Here is a 19,319-nt window from a genome sequence, read left to right on the forward strand (position 1 = left end):
GCCCTGCCGGGACTCGAAGTTTTCGTGTAATATGGTACTCTTTTCCATAAACCTCATCTTGTTTTCTTTGTATTCATTTTCAATACCATAGATTAAATCTACGCATTGGAACAAAAGACAACGATATGTTTTGTTTCATCCTGTCGCTCATTCGATACCAGTGATTCTCCCCACCTTCCCTTCAACCTTTGTTTTTAGTATGAGTCACAAACTGGGGTAACTGAACAAATACTGAACATCAGTGGATGATGGTTAGCGTCGCTTCTAATATATGAGGTGAAAGGATGTGAATTTTCTGTTAATCTACTGCAGTTTCTTTTTTATATGTCCGTGTAATAATAATAGCCAAATAATCTGCCAAATCGTGTGAATTTTAGCACTTGAAACGCGAAATTCTAAAAACAAACATTTAGTGCTTCTTAATGAACTAGTTGAGACAGATTCGCTACTCGAACCAAAGAGAAAATATTTATAACTTTACAACTGTACAGAAACAGCTGTTTTCAATAGCCACTTTTGTTGTTCAACGTGTGTATCATAACCGTTTATCACAATGTTTAAGAAAAGTGTCAGCGACATTTTTTTGTGTATACTATTTTGTTTTTCCCTGAAGTAGATAAAATAAGTTGCTAAATTAACGGAGAGTGACCTAATTTCAGATGTAAATACTAAGTTATTCGTCCGGTTCGTTGTACTACCTAATCAGTATAATTGTGGACGTTTTTCTTAATAAAGCCAGATCCTACTATTAATCGACAGTCTTCTGTCATTTGCAGAACGTGTAAATCTGTATCGAGTTACCGTTGTAATGAATCATTGTAGTAGAGAGATTTGAATTTCAAATTAAATCGGATTATGTATATGTTCTTTTTATGTCGGATTATCTAACTTAAGAGTATATTGGGCATAAAAGTTTGAGACTATGTTCATTTCGAAATTGCCGCATCGATACAAATATATTGTAATGTTACAAAACACATATTGTACCAAAGTTTGGTTTGTGTAACCATTTTTACTTCGTGCTTACTAATGGCCAGTATCACAGTATTAAATAGCATGTCCTCGAGTTAATTTATAGGTAGAATTGTGTTCTTTGTAAGTCTGTTAAAGCTCATAATACAAAGGATGTTTTTAGCACCCAAAACATAAGCTTATTGTTAGTAATTTCAACTATTGTCTGTATTACAATAATGTTCAAAGTTAAAAGTATTTGTTTTTGTTAATCTATATAGAATCATATAGTTAATAGATGATAATAATTTACATTCATCTTTACAAAGTTTATTTATTTGTTTTTTTTTCGCGCAAAGCTATACGAGGGTTATCTATGCTAGCCCTCCCTAATTTAACAGTGTAAAACCAGAGAGAAGGCAGCTAGTCATCACCACCCACCACTAACTCTTGGGTTACTCTTTTACCAATGAATAATGTTATTAATCATAACATTATAACGCTCTCACGGCTAAAATGGCAAGCATGTTTGGTGTGACGGGGATTTGAACCCGCGATCGTCAGATTACGAGTCATCGAGCGCCCTAACCACCTAGCCATGCCGATCTTACTTTAGAAAGTATTCTGTGAATCTTACCCTTGTGTTATTTATGCTTTAATTTTCAAGAAATCACTCCTTCATAAGAAATTTTAGAAAGCTGTAATACTTACGAGAAAACATATTGCGGTCTGTAGCAACCACTAGACTTCTTTGTTTTGTCTGAGCTGATGATTCAAGGGTAATCTTGATGTATTGTGAGGCTAAAGTTCAGGATTCCATACATGCGGTTGGTGTAACTAATCCCGTATACAGCTTTGTACTTAAAGAAAACATTACAAACATTGTAATGGCTCTCAAGTCTGGGATGAAAAGTGTTCTTTTTAAAACTGTTTGCTTTGCTAATTTATGTGCAAGTTCCATTGTAACTGACGGTGATATCCATGAAAGGACGTTTTACGTTAATATTGCTGAAAGGAGCTAAGCTGATTTTATTTCGCTTTGGAAGCTCTGACTTAATTATTGGCTGTTGTCTTTCGTATACACTCCATAACAGACTTTGATATGTTTCTGTGAACTGTGAACGACGTACATGATGGAAGTTAGGCTTGAAATTTGGAGTTTGGCTTTTACGCATGGAGGCATCTGAAGTAGCATAAGAGGTGGCCGTCAGGAACGTTAACGTCCAGTAGTCATAATATACAAATAATATACATAATATACAAAATGGTCTTTTGAGACTAAAAATAAAAAAGAACATTCATCCTGAATTACCCCTTTTGTATTAGCGCTTTATGTAGTTAGCTCATACAATAGGATTATTTGTGTGTGTGTGTGTGCGAGTTAATAACTGTTGTGGACAAAAGGTAAGGAGTATACAATGTAACTTTTATCACAGTATCATTCGCTTGCCTCCGTTTGAAGTGAATGACTCATTCTCTTCACTGAATCATCGAAAGCGAATATCTCGGTGTTGTTATGACAACAGATTACTGTGCATGCATATACTGCAGTTGTTGAATGACCATGATGCTGTAATTCATGTGAAATGTTTTTATAGCTTTTGTGCTGAAAATATTAAAAAATAGTTTCTAACTACAAATTTTGTAAAGCTAGTTTCTTCCTATTTTTTAATATATCTTCTGTGGATGATGAAATACGAGTGGTATTTTAATCTTATTCAGTCGTTAGTATTGTATCTGTATTGTATAGAAGTGACTAAGTATGTCTGTTTTGTATTCAAGCATAGTTACTAAATTATTGCTCTAACAAATAAGGTTTGTCGTTTATTTTTAAGAACTATGAAATATAAAACTGTGGCTCACTAGGACTTTACATCTGTGTATTTTTTCAAGACTGTAAAATGTCAGTAAACGTGTTTTTTTTTGTTTTTTTTTATACTTGATAATATGAACTCAGAGGTATATTAAGCAAAAACAAAAGTATATGCAATGACACAGAATCGGTTTTGTACATTCACCATATGATGTATATATATGCACACACATACATAGCTGTGCAAGATGGAGCTATTCCTTTTGCTATCAATGTCTTATTTTGTAAACTTTTAGCTTGAAACTAACTGAAAATTCGGAAAATTAGTTTATTTCAGGTATTTAGAATTTATTACGAGTCTTTGTAAAGAGTACATCAGAAGTCATGATGAGGTCTATCTTTAACGTCTTATTATATTAGCCATTGAAAAATTAAATGTTTGAAATTACTTTTATGAACAGAAAACATGACAAATAATTAGGCCTTTATTTCAATGACCAGTAACATAAAATAACTTATAAATAGAAAACATGTAAAAATAATTAGGAGTTTGTTTCGGTGACTAGTTCTTCGTAATTCTAATCATTTACTGTTGAATAATTATCTTGAACACTTCTAATTAATCATCAAACTTTCGTCGTTAATATTCTAATTAAAGAGTAATTGAATAATAAAACAACAACTTTATTAGTCTTCTTAGTGTCCCTTCTTTCCAAGAATTATAAGATTAAATATATAAGCAATTCTCTGTACTGTCTTATGTTGATAGTTTATGCATATAGCATTTATTACTTCTTATGGTTTTAGTACACCAGTTGACTGAAAGTATGAAGTTGGATTTATATAATGTACATTTCAATCAATGTTTTATCTAAAAGGTACTGTTAATCTTTATTAATGCAGTATTTGCGCTGTGTTATTCAAAATGAATTATTCTTTCACACACCCATCCATGCTCATTATTGAGAATTATGCATTTTCTAGTAATAGTTTGTACTTTTTATGAATTATTTGTATTCTTATGTAGTAAAAAGAAAATAAGGTTGTGATTTAATAGTAATCAAAACAAGTACGGTTATACTTCACTTCGGCAATTTATTTTAGAATGCAATGATCTTGTATGTCATTGTCTCAGTTGCACTTCGAAACAATACCTGCACTTCTCAGACTAAGGTTTCGCTTTGATCCAGACTGCATTGAAATATTATTATATTAATAAATAACTTAGTCTCACACTGCTAAATTAAGGATGAAATAATATTATGCTAATAAATAACTTAGTTGACATTGTATATACATGTGCACTTCTACGCTCTAAAGTTTTAATTAGTTAAATTTTCATTGGTTGTTTAATAGTGCTTCACATCTATAATTTTTTTTTTTTTCAAATTTCACTACTAGATCCATTTATAACATAACAAAAATTTCTACCGGATATATGAAACAAATACGTTTAATATGAATTTCAATTTAATTTTTCGTGAAATTATTTTGCTATGTTACTGTAAACATTTGCCTCTGTACAAACTTTAAAGCGGCCATCTTTGTTCAACAGGCACTTCTACTGACGCAACGATGAAAATCGTACTGATCAACGAAAGAAATTAATATATTGTAACATGTTTGAAACCCATAAGGCTTGTTTATTTTTACACCGTGTGGATGAGATCAGAAGAGGCACGTGCCACCCCTTTCAGTATTTTAAATGTAAAATGTTATCGTTTTGTTTCGCTCGTTAATTTTTTTCTTTGTCCACCCCTTTGCCGTATTCTTAAACAAAGCTACACACTCATGATTGCCAGCGTATTGTGTATATTCTCTCGTGTGAAAAGAGGATTGCTTTAATGTTACGTGTTCTCTGAATGATTGTTACTTGTGATTTTAATATTTACAAAAATGAAAACAGAGAGATTCAATCAAATTTTAGAATAGCTTTGAATTAGTTCAGTACTTTTGGTGCTATGTTAATCATACGTAATGAGACATTATGGAAGCTGAGTCGTCATTAATATGATAGGTTAATATTACAATGATACGTGTGTACATGTCTAAGCATTATCCTGCATCCAGAATTTAAGTGATTACGATCACGGTGAGACATGTTTAAGGGTGTAAAAGTATAGATAAAAATAAAGAATTAGATGTATAGGCCTCTATGTAAAATCTGCTTGTCATATACAGAACCATGACTAGCAGTTAACCTCAAATCCTTGTCGCACCAAACATGCTCTCCCTCTCAGCTGTGGGAATGTTATAATGTGACGGTCAATCTCACAATTCGTTTGTGAAATAGTAGTCCAAAAGTTGGCGGTGGGTTGCGATGACTAGCTGCCTTCCCTTTAGTCTTACACTGCTAAATTATGGACGGCTAGCGCAGATGGCCCACGTGTTGTTTTGCGCGAAATTCAGAAACAAGCAGTTAACATCTGAGTAAATACTTTGAGGTAAAATAATATGATATTTTGTAATGTGATTGCTTTGATTTGCTAATATTCCATGTCTTAAATAATTAAAAAACAATTTATGGTTGAGATTCGTGATGACGAGAATTCTCTCTTTATTAACCTGAAGATGACTTAATAAGGTCGAAACGTTGTTTTCTGCTTTATTAGTAAAAGTGTTAATACCCACACCAACCGTCCTGAGATGTATGGTTGAGATTTAGTACAAAAAAATTAAGAATCCGTTGATGTTTATGAAATTCAGAATAATAGAATTTAGCATCTTTAAGACAGATTTGTAATTATTTATTTTTTTAGCCGTTTAAACATTTGTTGCTTTAAATTCTTTATAGGAACTCTTACGAACTATTTTAAGGGACTACATCAGTCGATTCTCAGATCTAGCTGGAAGTCTGATCAGCTGTGGACCGGTGCTTAATTGGCTTGAGGTGAGTATTGGAACAACGTTTTTCTTTTAAAATATAGTAAATCAAGATGAATTAATCCTTAAGTACGTAATATCTGAAAGTGGTGTTTTGTATTATTTATAAATACGAAAACAGTATTATAAGGTTTTATTGTGCTTATGATGTAGATTAGTCTACACATGTTAATTTTTGAGACCTAACAGCTTGACAACCGAGGTAACCGGCTGATAGTAACGGATGAAGCTTCTATCAATACTCCTGCCGTAGCTGCCGCCTACGTCATCAAAAGATACACAGCATTAGCCGGAGACGAGATAACCTTCGAGGTAAGCAGTCAGCTAGCCTAGTTTATAACCATACAAGTATATATTTAGTTATAGCCTCGGGGTCCTATGTCAAAGGTTTGCTCCAGTGTATTTTGTGTGAGAGGTACTTTTAGCTCATTAATAACTAGAAATAAAACACACCAGCACTAAGTGTTATATTGGTAGATTAGTAAATTATTTCTGTAAAACACACCAGCACTAAGTGTTATATTGGAAGATTAGTAAATTCTTTCTGAAATCTCGAATATGCCTAACTTTTAGTATGTATTCTGGAAGGTTTTTGTGTTTTATAGCTAGTGATTTCAAATAACCTGATGTTGTTGATTTGGCCACTGATATAAAGGCTGATGTGGTTAGGAAGGGATTTAGACCTCTTGTATCTGTTAGTTCTGTATCTTTGACAGATGACACTACTAATCCCATACCCATATATATTTTACTGATTCTGAAGCGACTCAATCATTGTTGTTAAAGTGTATATTGCCCATAGATTTGAGTTCTGCCACTGGTGAGTTTATTATTGCTCAGAGTATTGAAGGTGGCTTTGTTAATATTCCTCTTCATAACTTTTATTCGGCATCAGACCTAGTTTCAGGACCAGTTGTGGTTGGAATAAGACCTACTCTGCCAATTAAAGGTGTATCATTTTTTGTTTGGAAGTGATTTGGTTGGGGGAAAAGTTATTGCCAAACCTAAAATAGTTAGTGAGCTAATCATTGTTTCATCTAAGGATGATGTTGTTGAGGAAAATCCAGATGTATTCCCCTTGTATAGTGTGACTCATCTCAGGCTAAGAAATTAAGCCAAAAAGAGATAATAGGCACGTCCTTAGAGGACGAAATTATGTATTTGTCTCAGACACTTTTAGATCCAACACTGATCTCGTGAATAACTGTTTTGCTGATTATTTCATGATGAGAAACAATGATGGATGTGAGGGATCTAGTTCAGTTGCTGAAGTTCCTTTGGCTAGAATTAAACCGATCACTGAGCAAGAAGAGGATCCACGAATCTCTTCACTGTTTAAATATGCACTTCAAAAAGATGAACTAAAAAAAGTTCCAATTTTTTTTGTTTCTTTTAAATAGTGTACTTATGAGAAAATGGAGACCACCAGGAAGCACATAATTCTGAAATATTGATAGAATGTTGCCAATGAACTCCCCATGGGAGATCATTTAGATGCCATCAAAACATGTGACAAAAGTATGAGACATTTCTTTTGGTCAATAACTAAATTTGTTTTTCAATTTTGTAAAGTTTGTCATACCTGCCAGAAATTCCCTTGCTTTTTTGAAACCTATTCCACGAGTTTTTCAATTTTGTAAAGCTTGTCGTACCTGCCAGAAATACCCTTGCTTCTTTGAAACCTATCTCAGATTTCAAAGGAACCCTTTCAGGTGCTACGTTATTTTATGAGATTATATGTATTGTTTGTTTTATATACTATCATGATTATTGAAGTTTTATAATTCTTTGACAATGTATTACTTTTAATGTATTATTTGCAATGTATATGTATTTATAATATTTTAAATAAAAAAAGGACTAACACCAATTTTAAATCTCTAATGAGGGTTCGAATTTCACTCGAAGCTACATGGAGGCTATCTTGGCTAGCCGTCCCTAATTTAACAGTATAAGACTAGAGGGAAGGCAGCTACTCATCACCACCAACTCTTGGGCAACTCCACGAACGAATAGGGGGATCGACCGTAACATTATAGATGTGACGGTCAATCCCCATGGTTGAAAGGGCGAGCATGTTTTATGTGACAGGGGATTCGAACCCGCGACCGTTGGATTACGAGTTGAGTGCCTTAACCATCTGGTTATGCCGGGAATCCCGTGAGAAGAAGCTAGCTAGCTTCTCGTGAAGCGAAGTGATTTTTTTTTTATTATTTGTATATACCTCACGAATAATGTCTTGTATCCAAATTTATGTAACTGATTAGAAAGTTTTTAAAAATCATTCTTAAAAGTTATTAGCCGCTCGTAGTTAACAGCGTGATTATAAGTACGTGGATCTGATTAGGTGTAGAAATATTTTGTTATATATTCATTACTAATAATGTCGTCATGAATAATGTCTTTTATAAAAAAATATATAATTTATTCAATTATAAATCTGAACGTGTAATATTTAGTACTAAAATTACCTTTTTCATTTTAAGGCGTCAAAAAGAGAAAGTTTAATGTATTGTTGTTGTGTTCTTAATAACAATTTGTTTTTACTTGGTCGATAGGCTGTAAAGTGAACTGCATCAACTGCAGTTGCCAAACCCAGAATTTTTCTATTGCAAGCCATCAAGCTTATCACCGGGTTCTCAGAGGGCTTGGGTTATTTAAAAAGCTGTACTGATGTATTCTCAAGAAGGTTAACCTGAAGATAACTTAAGAAGGTCAAACGTTGTTCTGTACTTTATTTACAGTTTTAATACCCATACCAGCCGTCTTGAGAATACATTTTTACTTCAAGTGGGCTTATCGTCATCACGAAAAACTGTACTGTTATTTGCTAAAATACGTTTCTAACTTGTATCTATGATATTTTTTTCCGGTGAATTATTTCTTTTAATTGTTTTAATAACATCTAAGCTAGCTATGTGGTTTGAGTAACCTAAAGTAAAAATTGAGGAAGCAAAAGAGTAGACTGATTCTAAAATCTTGACCAGAAATAAATTCGTTACTCTCCTTACGAGAGATCATTTCTGCTGTAGCAACACGCACCTACTTTCTAACATGTCGTGTACTTTTGAGGCACTCATAGTATAATCTTATTGGTAGTTCCTGTGTAACATATGAAGGTAGTGAGCTCGTAAAATTTCAGAAAAAAATCATGTCAAGTTGTTTAATGACCCCAGTTGTGTCCTGAATTAAACTTTCAAAGGCGGCGTTTCTAACTAAGTCAGCATATTCGCCCTAGCTGCTAAACAGACACAGACGAGAACTTTCTTACTTTAGAAAACTGCCTTATTAAAGACACATTTGCCTTTAACGACAACCAGTTCATCTTTACCATGAACTCGTCCCATAAAATTACGTACTGGCTGCTTGGTCCTTGTTATATGGTCTCTGCGGTTTTTTCCATCCTTTCGGTTGTACCTCGTGAGGCTGTTGTTAGTACCTTTTCTCGATAGAAACAAAGGTTTACTATAAAAATGTTTACCAACTACATTGGAAGTAACCTCGGCACTGGTTTGTATACATGTTACAACCATCTTGAAAGTCAGAAGGCTAAGATTATATAAGAACAGTTTTTGGAAGTATCATAAACGTTCTATATTTTAAGTGTCCAAACCAAAGAATCCACATCGACAGAAGTTAAAAATACTTCGATCAAGAAAATGATATCCAACTAAAAACTGACATCCTTATTATTAATTTAAAAGTAATAAGTTCTTAAAGCTATTATGCCAACAAAATGTACTTTAAGAAACAAAACATTTTATTTAATATGTCAGAATTGTATTCACTTGCGATATGTTATGTTTTTAGTCCTAGGAAAGTTGAATTTTATATAAAAATTGTAAGAATCAATGAGCGAAATATAGTCTAGCTTATCTAAAACCATTGATCGTTTTCGGAATAAAAAAGATACTGTTAAGAATTGATTGCAGAAAAGACTGTTTATGTATATGTATATACGTGTATTGCACGAAACCTGATTATGGTTATAGGTGACTACAACTATGTTAATAAATGTTACTAGTTATGCTATAGGTGAAGATAAATGTACTTTTATGTCTTTATATCAGAGGCATCGTTAGGGGCTTAAAAGATCGGGGCTTGGGCCCATAGTCGTGGGAATTTTGGGTATTTAAGTACGATATCGACCATAGTTTTCTGTTCTGATTTTCCAAGGTGTGGATTCAGAGTGCGATCCAGGTGTGCCAGTGTCTAGCGAGACCTCTCTTTTCAGTTAATTATATGTTACACGATCTTATACTTTTAGAAAGAAAGGCGAAATACAGTTACGAAAAACAGTAACTGTGTGTATAATTATGAATGTTTGTTTTATTAATATATTTATTAGTACAAATCATCTATCGATGCGTTTAACATATACACATAATATATTTAAATGTAGAATAGGCATAAGATCTTACATCTCTGTATATTGAAATTATCGAAGTGAGTTTTATAATATCATTTATCGTGCAAATATATGAAATACGGTAAAGTTTAAAACGCAATTTTAACATCACAGGAACTTTTTGCATACACATGAAGTTAGGTTAAGATAACCGGCCATACTGTGTGCTGTAATATAAATGCGTTTGCCAAACAAATACTGTATTATAAATTTCTATACTTTGGTGATTTTTATTAAAATTTTGACACAAGTTATAACAGGGGTAGTATGTAAAATATGGTTATACATCACATACGTATCAGAGTTTCGATTCTGTTTGGCTTCAGCTTTATGGCGGACATCAACAGGAAACCACGTTTCTCAACAGGATGTAAGACATACAAGTATCCGACTTACGTACTTTTTAAACTGTTTTCTACTTAACCAAACCAAAAATAAATGCCACAAAAAACAAACTAATTTTGGAAAAAACCAAACCGTAGAAATCGTATTCAGTAAATGACTTATTTTTAAGGAAATACTGTGAGAGCTGTTATTTTAATTTTTATAAATGCATTGATATTTGGTAAGACATCCGTTTCAGTGCGAAATAAAATGTTTTTATAATATAATCGGCGAAAGAACACGCAACTGAATATATAGTAGGTAAGAAAATATTTGGTGACTAAGAAAGAATAGACAAATAATTAAATGATCTGATAATATTTCACAACTGGCTGCGTAAGAATTATTCATTTTACATCAGATATATAACAAAAATTTTGTAGTACAAGTTATGTGTGTTGATAAATGCCAGTTAGGGTTTCGATGCCCTTGCGTAGCTCAGCAAAAAAGGTCCGTCCGACCCAACTACGGTTAAAATGGACTCACCCAAAAGCGTCTGCTTTCGTATGTTCCGCACGTACTTAACTTTCAGAAGAAATGGGGACATAGCCAGAACTTTATTTACTGCCGGTCGAAGTTTCTTGTCGCGTTACCTTATATAGGTACAATGTTCACACCAATTGGAGTTATCGTATTGAACCCTGTGTTAAACTGTGTATTGTAATTGTCTGATTTACTGTATCCAAGATTTATGTTATTGTTTCATCGTCAAATCTTGTTGGATGCTTGCGAAAGCTAAAAAGAATTTTTCTCTTTGATCATGCCCTGCCTTGGTAATTTTCTTCAAGTAACATTTTTGTTATTAAAATATAATTTTATTTTAATAAGTAACGAATTTATTTTGCCTTATGCAATAATCGTCAATTACAAAAGGTACATGTCAAATAACTTTCCTTATAACGGTTTTCTGTAATTAAATAGTAAGTTTTATATTTTATAAGTAAACATTTAACATCAATGTTCATCATTTGTCAGGTGTTGTAGTTAGCAGTAAATATTTTATGCATGTTTCTTTACATTTTCACATTTTTTTATATTGTATGGATCAAATTATTGAGAAAACATAAATGTTAATTATTACCTAATAATTTGTTTTAGTTGTTTTAAAATGTTTAGCTTATCAGTGCATTATATGTGATACAGCATTAAAAAGTCCAGATTATTGACAGTTAAAAGAACTGATATGCAACCACATCTTGATGTTCATATAATTATTTTAGAAAATATAAATTCCAAGTATTTTGATGCTGGGAAAACACTATACTATTGGTATCAATATACATGGAAAATTTCCAGCAGTTTTTATGGGGGAGCTTTCTGTTAAGTTTGTTACTGCTGAAATGAAATATGATTTAAGTTGAACTGTGCCCAGTTTCTCATGATTATAAAACAATTTTAGTTTTTTTTCCCCTATTAACAGGTATAGTACTTATGCAGTTTTTGATTAACTTAAACTGTAATAATATTTAATTGTCACCCCTTCAGACTAAATTACATAGTATTTTCTGAAGGCAAAACTATGTTCAAGTTATGAATCATTTATGCAGAACCTTAGTTAACTTTTCTGTTTGTTAAATTTCAGTACAATGAAAAGGAGTGTTGACATTCAGTTTTAGATAATTTAAGTTTTTTTGTTGTTTTTTTATCTAAACAACTTGAAAAAATTTTTAGTGAATTTATATACAGATGATAGATAGTTTTTACCAAATTGGAAGTTTTTCGGGTATTTTTTTTTTTATATTGAATTTTGATGAATTTTTCATTTGTAGATGATATGATGCTGAACATCTGTTCCCTTCCAGGTTGGAGATATGGTGTCTGTGATTGATATGCCACCACCTGAAGAATCTACATGGTGGAGAGGAAAACGGGGATATGAGGTAGACATTTATAACGTTAAATAAAGTATCCAATTTCAGTAAAGGCAACTCATGCAAATTTTCTGTCTTTGAGTTTATAGAAATTGTAATTCATTTTTTTCTAATTTGAAAGGGAGTGTTGACATTCAGTTTTAGAAAATTTAAGTTTTTTTTAATCTAAGTGGTAAAAGAATATATAACTTTTTTAGAAATTCAGTTGTTAAGTAATTGTGAAAGTCTGGAGCATATATCCCATTAGATGAATTAAGCAGCTGCTTAGAGCCCCACTCTTGCAGAATCAAGGTGGAAATTTATTTACAAATGTGTAGTTTAGAAGTGAGAAAAAGAAAGAAGACAGTGATGTTACAGAAAAGAGAAAGAAATAACAAAAAGTAGTGTTCAATTTTTTTTTCTCAATTTATTGTTTGTTTCCAGAATTTGCCTTTGCTTTTCTTTGCAAATGGGAGGTAGGAAGGGGGGGGGTCAGTTTGGTATTTTTTGAAAAGGTTCAGCTTAGAATCTTTTAAAATCGAAAAATGTTAGTTATAGTGGTAGTGAAGCTGTTTATCCCATTGCAGATACGTTAGCCATTTAAGCTCTTTAGATATGCTTTTTTTAACTTTATAAAAATGATCATTATATATTTTCTTTGAAGCACTATGACTTACTCTTATTATCAGTCTTAGAAAAAGTATTGTAACTCACAAATCTGTTGTGAACTGGATCCTAAAAAGTAAAGATGTTCAGTTGTACATTGCAATTGGCTACTGTCAGAAAAAAACAATTTCTGAGTGCCATAACAGTAACAATAATTTAAATGGTACAGTTTTTGGAATAAATGATAAGTAGAGATTAAGAAAAGTTATAGTAAACAATTAAATCAACTAAGTCTTATGCAAACATTTACTTCTCATGATTTAAGTAGAGAGATGCTGAGATACATCTATCATATTACAATAAAATTAATTAAAGAATACTAAACTTTGTAATCCATAGGAGACTTATAATTTAAAAATACATCCATTAATTAGGAATTACAAGTTGTTTAAAAGATGAATGTAGAATAAGTGTACACTATAATTTTTATTAATTTCATTTAAGGTAATCTTTCACTCCAACTTAGCTTATAGTAGAATGTTTTCAATAATTTGGTGCCATTTATTAAACTTTCTGAGGACATATTGTCAATTATTTGATTATTCATAACTCTGTATTTTGGTGAATATTAGTAATGCTAAAATATTCAGTGCCTTATTTCTTCAAAATATAATTTAGAATATTTGTAAAGGTTTGATATATTTGTTTTTATCTCATTTATTTATTATTATAAACACACTTGCAAGATGTAATGAATGTAAATTTCAAACTGTTTAGGTTGGATTTTTCCCCAGTGAATGTGTTGAAGTAATTGGAGAGAAAGTTCCACAGACTTTAAAAATACCAGAAACTTCAACAAAACCAGGCAAGTTTGTCAATTTTGAATATATATACAAAAAAACCTCTTATGGTCATACTGAAGTAAAATGTGTAAGCTCTTATGATATCCCAGAGAAAAGGGCTACTCAATAGTAAATTTGGTAAGAGTGGTATAAGTATGTAAAAATAAAGTAAAAAATACACATACAAGTAAATTATTAGTGTCTTCAAAAAATAATATTCATTGATTTTAATAATTGTATCACATATCTTATGTTTACTCATTTACTAACTTTTAACTCTTAGTTAAATATTTCAAGATGGCTTGAATGGTAGCTGAAGATGACATAACCTTGTCAAAATATTCTGCTAATTTAATCTAGGTTAAAATTTATCAATTAATATACTTTTTTTTATTTATAACTCCTGCTCAGTGTTAATTCTGGCCAATATTTAAATTTTGTTTTCATTTATGGATTCATTACAACTGTATAACTCACGTCTGTTAATGCTTTAGCATGATGTATATCTGAAATTTATGTTCTCTTGTATAAGTCTTTTAATCACCATAATAGTAGAACCTATGTAACTTAAATTGCATTTAGGATACTTATACTAACACACTACATCTCATGTTTAATAGATATATCTTTCATATTTATATCTAAAAAACATTTTGCATTCTACACAAACTAGCTAAAACACACATCTCAATTCCACATGGGAGTAATTCTGATGGATTATTTTTCTTAACAGATCTCTAATTTCTGTTGCTTGCTTTCTGATGTATTGTAAAACAAAAGCAAAGTTTTCACTTTTTTATTCTTCCATTGTGGAAAATGTTGCAAGGACTCTGGTATTTAAATGATCATGAATAATTTTTATAAACATACTTACCATCTGCTCACATTGTAGCTAATCCTCAGTCTTCAGGACTTTCACTCTTTGCTTGTCTAAGCATTGAGACTACGTGCTCCAATCTTTTATATATCCCACTCAAATGCCTCAGGCAAATTCTAGTATGCAAATTTATCCACAAACTTCAATGTGTCTTCTATTTAGGTACTAAATATAAGGACCTCATTCTGATAGTGTAATCACTTTTTCTTAACAATGAATTCAGTACAGGTTTCCATCAACAGGAATGTTATCATTATATACTATTTACATTGTGAGTTTGAAAGCATTAGGTATTTGTAAGGTTATATTTTTATTTATATTTATAAATGAAAAACAGAAACACCTTACCAATGGTATGAATTCCCAAGTTAATGTTTCTACTACAGAGATCAACCACTTCTCTTCCACCTCTGCTATCTGGTGTTTGTAAACAGCCAGAGGAGGAGCACTGTCAGTTGAATCTGTCCTTGATATGATCCATTGTGAGATAGAAAGATATAAGTGTACTAAAGATGTCTCTTCATTGAGGTTCTGAGAAGGCTTTTACAAACGACCTGGGAATGACTGGTGAGAATTTAGACTCAATTTTTCTGGCTTTTTCTTTTAGTAAGTTGGCCTTAACAGAAGATTATTTTGATCACCCACATCCATTTCCTTTTTTTCAGTTGGTTACATGGGTTTGTAAGGTTTTTGGGGTCTCTTCTATTGCATTTGATTTTATTTTTTCATTGTTAGCAGAAAGGATAGTAAGGGACTATTTAATTTTTCTCCATTTGCTGGTATTGCTGTTCATGTAGATTTACTGCTCAGTTACATTATGAGATAGTTGTGTCATGTCTCCCATGTTTATTGGATCAGCACACTTTAGTTTATCAGGTGGAGGTCTATTTAGATTCCCAATGGACCTGTGGGGTTCTAGATTGGAACCTGTGATTACTTCAAACAGATCACCATTTTCTCTGATTCATCTTACTCTTACGACTGTCCTGATGTATTTATCTTCAATGTCACTTTTGTCTGAAGCTTATTAATGTTCTCCTCAGCAATTTGACGACAAGTTAAGGACTTTGCTGACACCTACCTCAGTCAGCTTGACATATTCAGTTCTTCATTTGGCTACCTGGCTGTTTTGTTGTTGGAAATAATTTTGTAGAGATGCTTTCTTATAAAGTGTTCATCCTTTTCTTCATCCTGTGTTATTTTCTGGAGTTTTGGAGTCTTAATAAATCCAAATTGATAAGGTCCATTTTTAATCACCATTGGCTTTTAGCCTTCTGGAACTCATTTGAGAATGTTGGCCCATAGTGTTTTCTAAACCCTACTTTGGTTCTCAGGTCTGTTGGTTCCTGTAAGAGAGTCTGTCTGTATATTCTTAAGGGTCTTTGGCTCAGGCAGACCAACAACAATAGCATTGGTGATTATTCAGGGTGTGATGAAGCAGTGGGAGCACTATTACATTACTTCCTGGACATCTGGAGTTCTTACCAGGGGGTTCATGGATACTCCATGTTCTAGCTTCTGGGTTGGTCATTCATTTTCCACCATCTTTACTGTTGTCTGCTTAACCTGTTGCCTTTTCACCTCCAACTGATCCACAATAAGTTTAGCTTTGCTCTCTGGTGCTAAGAGAGTTGTTAGACAAAAAGTCAATCCCATTCATTGTGAGTTGCAAATGGTGGTTGGATCAGAGTAACATTACTGTTCAGGTACCCATACCACCACATTTCCAGAGATACGTTTGTTCATAGACACATCTTTTCAAGGATGGGGGAGCTTATCTTTAAGGTCGAGAGATTGAAGGTACTTGGACAGAGGCTGAGTTTACCCTCCATATCACCATTATCGAACTTCATGCAGTACATTGGACAATGGTTGAAATTCTAACTCTCTTGAGGGGAAATATTGTCATGATACATTCAGACAATTCCACAGTGGTATTGCATATTTATAGTCAAGGAGGTGCACATTCTCATGTCCTTCTCTACTGGACACATTCCCATCATATCAGTTTTTTCACATTTCATGTTCCAGGAGTAATGAATTTATTTGCAGATCATTTGTCTCAACCTAACAGGATTATTCTGAAGGAATGAATGCTACATTACTAGGTTCTTCATTGAATTTGCTCTCAATTTGGGTCTCTAACAATCAATAACACATTGGAATTCTCAACTGCAGTTGTTTTGGTCTCAAATAATTCATCTTCAAGCATTGGCAGTAGGTGTGTTCAGTCGGACTGGACAGGTTTACGTCTGTATATTTTAACTCTGATTCAACTGTTGCCCTGAGTGCTGACTAGAGTTTGTTTTATTCCCTGTCAAGTTCTCCTGGTTGCATCTTATTGGCTTGCTCAAGCATACTTTTTGCTTCTTTATTATTTGCAGAAATGTCCACCTTTACCTATTCCATATTGACAGTCTCTGTTGAGACAACCTCAATTAGACATTCTCCACCCAGATAATTGGAAGCTTAATCTTCACGTTTGAAATGTATGCAGTCTTTTGCCTGACCTAAGGGTCTAACTTCTATGGTTTCTCTATATTTATCCAAATCTCTCTGTAGGCCAACCATGAAAATTGTTTGTCACAGAAATTTAATATTTATCAATATCAGTGTATTAAAAGGAATTTAAATCTTGTTCCTCCAAAGTATATATTATATCCCATTTTCTAATTTGGGGATTTGAGAAGGGTCTTGCTTCAACTACAGTGACTTTATATAAGATATCCTTATCCACTATTTGTAGATATTCTAATTATTGGAAGTTTATTGAATCCCCAGTCCTATCAAGTCCACTCAAATTCTTTTATATTTTTTGGCCAAGCCTAAATGACATTTACAATCACTGAATTGGAATTCTACAGTTTATGACAACAGATATATTGTTTAATGTTCCTTTTGAGCTCTTAACTTCATGTTCTGTATTTCACCTTTCTCTTAAATTGTACTTTTCGTTGTTGTTTAGCTGTGGATGTCATTGATATTAGCTGTTTGCAATCCATGTGCATAGGACTCTTTATCATTTCACATTTGTTCTGTTTTACCTGATAGGTCTTTTCTTCCTAAGACTCTGGCAGCCACAGAAGAGGAAAGATTATTCTCATAAATCCATTTGCCAGCCATTTCTCAACTTTATAACAATTCCAGTTCTGGTCATTTGTTGTGTGCTGTCAGGGCCCTCAAATGTGGCTCATACTAACTCATTTCAAGGTACTTGTAACTGATTTATCATTGACTTGGATTCTTTATTTCTCATAACTTATCACCCATTACCCTCATAAGTGATTCACGTGGCCTATAATGGATTATCATTACAGAAGAGGAATCGTTTGCATGTCCCATCTCACCAGATCATTATATCTCTGTTTCATTCTACTAGTAATATTGTCTTTTATCATAATTACATGATCTGACAGTTTCCTCTTCAGATGTTTTAGTGACACCTGTACCTATTTTGACCTCACCTGCTAGATTTTAATGAGAGGTGAGTATTTTCCTCTTTTATTTCCAGGGTTCCTTTATTCTTCACTGGGTCGCACTCTGTGACTAATGTTGTTCAGGCAGGTATGCTTTCTCTTCTCAGTTCTTCAGTATCAATCACTTTAACTATAATTAGTACAGGTTGCTACAGGCTCTGTTAAAATGAGGTGTTCCATAAGACCATCTAAGTGCCTACAAATAATATTACCTTATTATGGACACTCATGAGTAAAGCTGAAGGAAATCTTGCCTGTCTCTGCCAATCTTCAGGTTGAATAAATCAGGATCAATTTGCTTTTAAAAATGTATGGAACTTGTTTCACCTATTGCATAGCTTCCAGAGCCCTGTTCCTCAAAGATCCCCAACATGTTTTTACCACCCTACACTACCAATGAAGCTCAGGAGTCCTTACCTCCTGTAATTTTCAGTCACTGAGGTGGCAGACAGAGGCTTTTCCTCTAGAGTGTTCAAGTGTGTTCTTCCATTCTTAGAGAAGAGAACAAAGTTGGGGGCCTTCCTACATGCATCCATGAATCTTCTTCTAAGACATCAGCCCCTCGGTGTGGATTCCTGTACGTAGTGAAGAGACCTCATAGGGAAGGTTCTGTTTTTTCAGTTTACTTCCTCTGGGATCTAACATCCACCCATGTGTTTGCCACGTGTGGTGACCCATGAAGGGGAGGAGAGGATCCTGGTGTTTGAGGAGTCCAACCTTAACACTCCACATTGGCCTTGAATTCCTATAGATGGGCAGCCTTGAACTGGCCCCCTTGGGTAATTGGCTGGTCCACTTAGGCTAGTGTCAACCAAGTACCAGTGTTGGATGTTATCAGCAGGTGTTGTGGATATTGTATCTGATGCTGTTGTTTGGGTATAGTGTTCACAAAACCCTGGTGTTGCTGCAGTGTCCTTGTTTGGCATTGTAGTGCATTCCCTTGTAGGGCTCCATGGTGGGTGGGGTTAGTAAGCATTGAAATATTTCTTTTTATATTATGGATCCTCAAATAAAAACTTAAATAAAATAGTGAAAAAACAGTCCGTAGGTAAATAACCTCCTCTTGAAGATTCTGAGCAGCAATCTTCAACATCTTTAACACCTGTTGTACCTCATTTTCATATACTACATTCTCTTTCACACAAACATTTAGGGCAAATTCTCCCTTTTTCATTCAGAAGGAACTAGAGGGACTTGCTGCCTCTCAGAAGTCAGTAAAGAAGCTTTGA

General features: G+C 33.2%; 1 protein-coding gene across 1 annotated transcript in view; it reads left to right on the forward strand.

Moving 5' to 3' along the window:
- Positions 1-19,319, forward strand: part of LOC143255339 (uncharacterized) — a 174,802-nt gene that overhangs the window by 126,019 nt on the left and 29,464 nt on the right. Inside the window, 4 exon segments of the mRNA XM_076510828.1 lie at positions 5,559-5,654; positions 5,837-5,959; positions 12,242-12,319; positions 13,673-13,760. Coding sequence (XP_076366943.1) covers positions 5,559-5,654; positions 5,837-5,959; positions 12,242-12,319; positions 13,673-13,760 — 385 coding nt within the window.

This window comes from Tachypleus tridentatus, chromosome 7 (genome assembly GCF_004210375.1).
Source record: "Tachypleus tridentatus isolate NWPU-2018 chromosome 7, ASM421037v1, whole genome shotgun sequence".
NCBI lineage: Eukaryota > Metazoa > Arthropoda > Merostomata > Xiphosura > Limulidae > Tachypleus > Tachypleus tridentatus.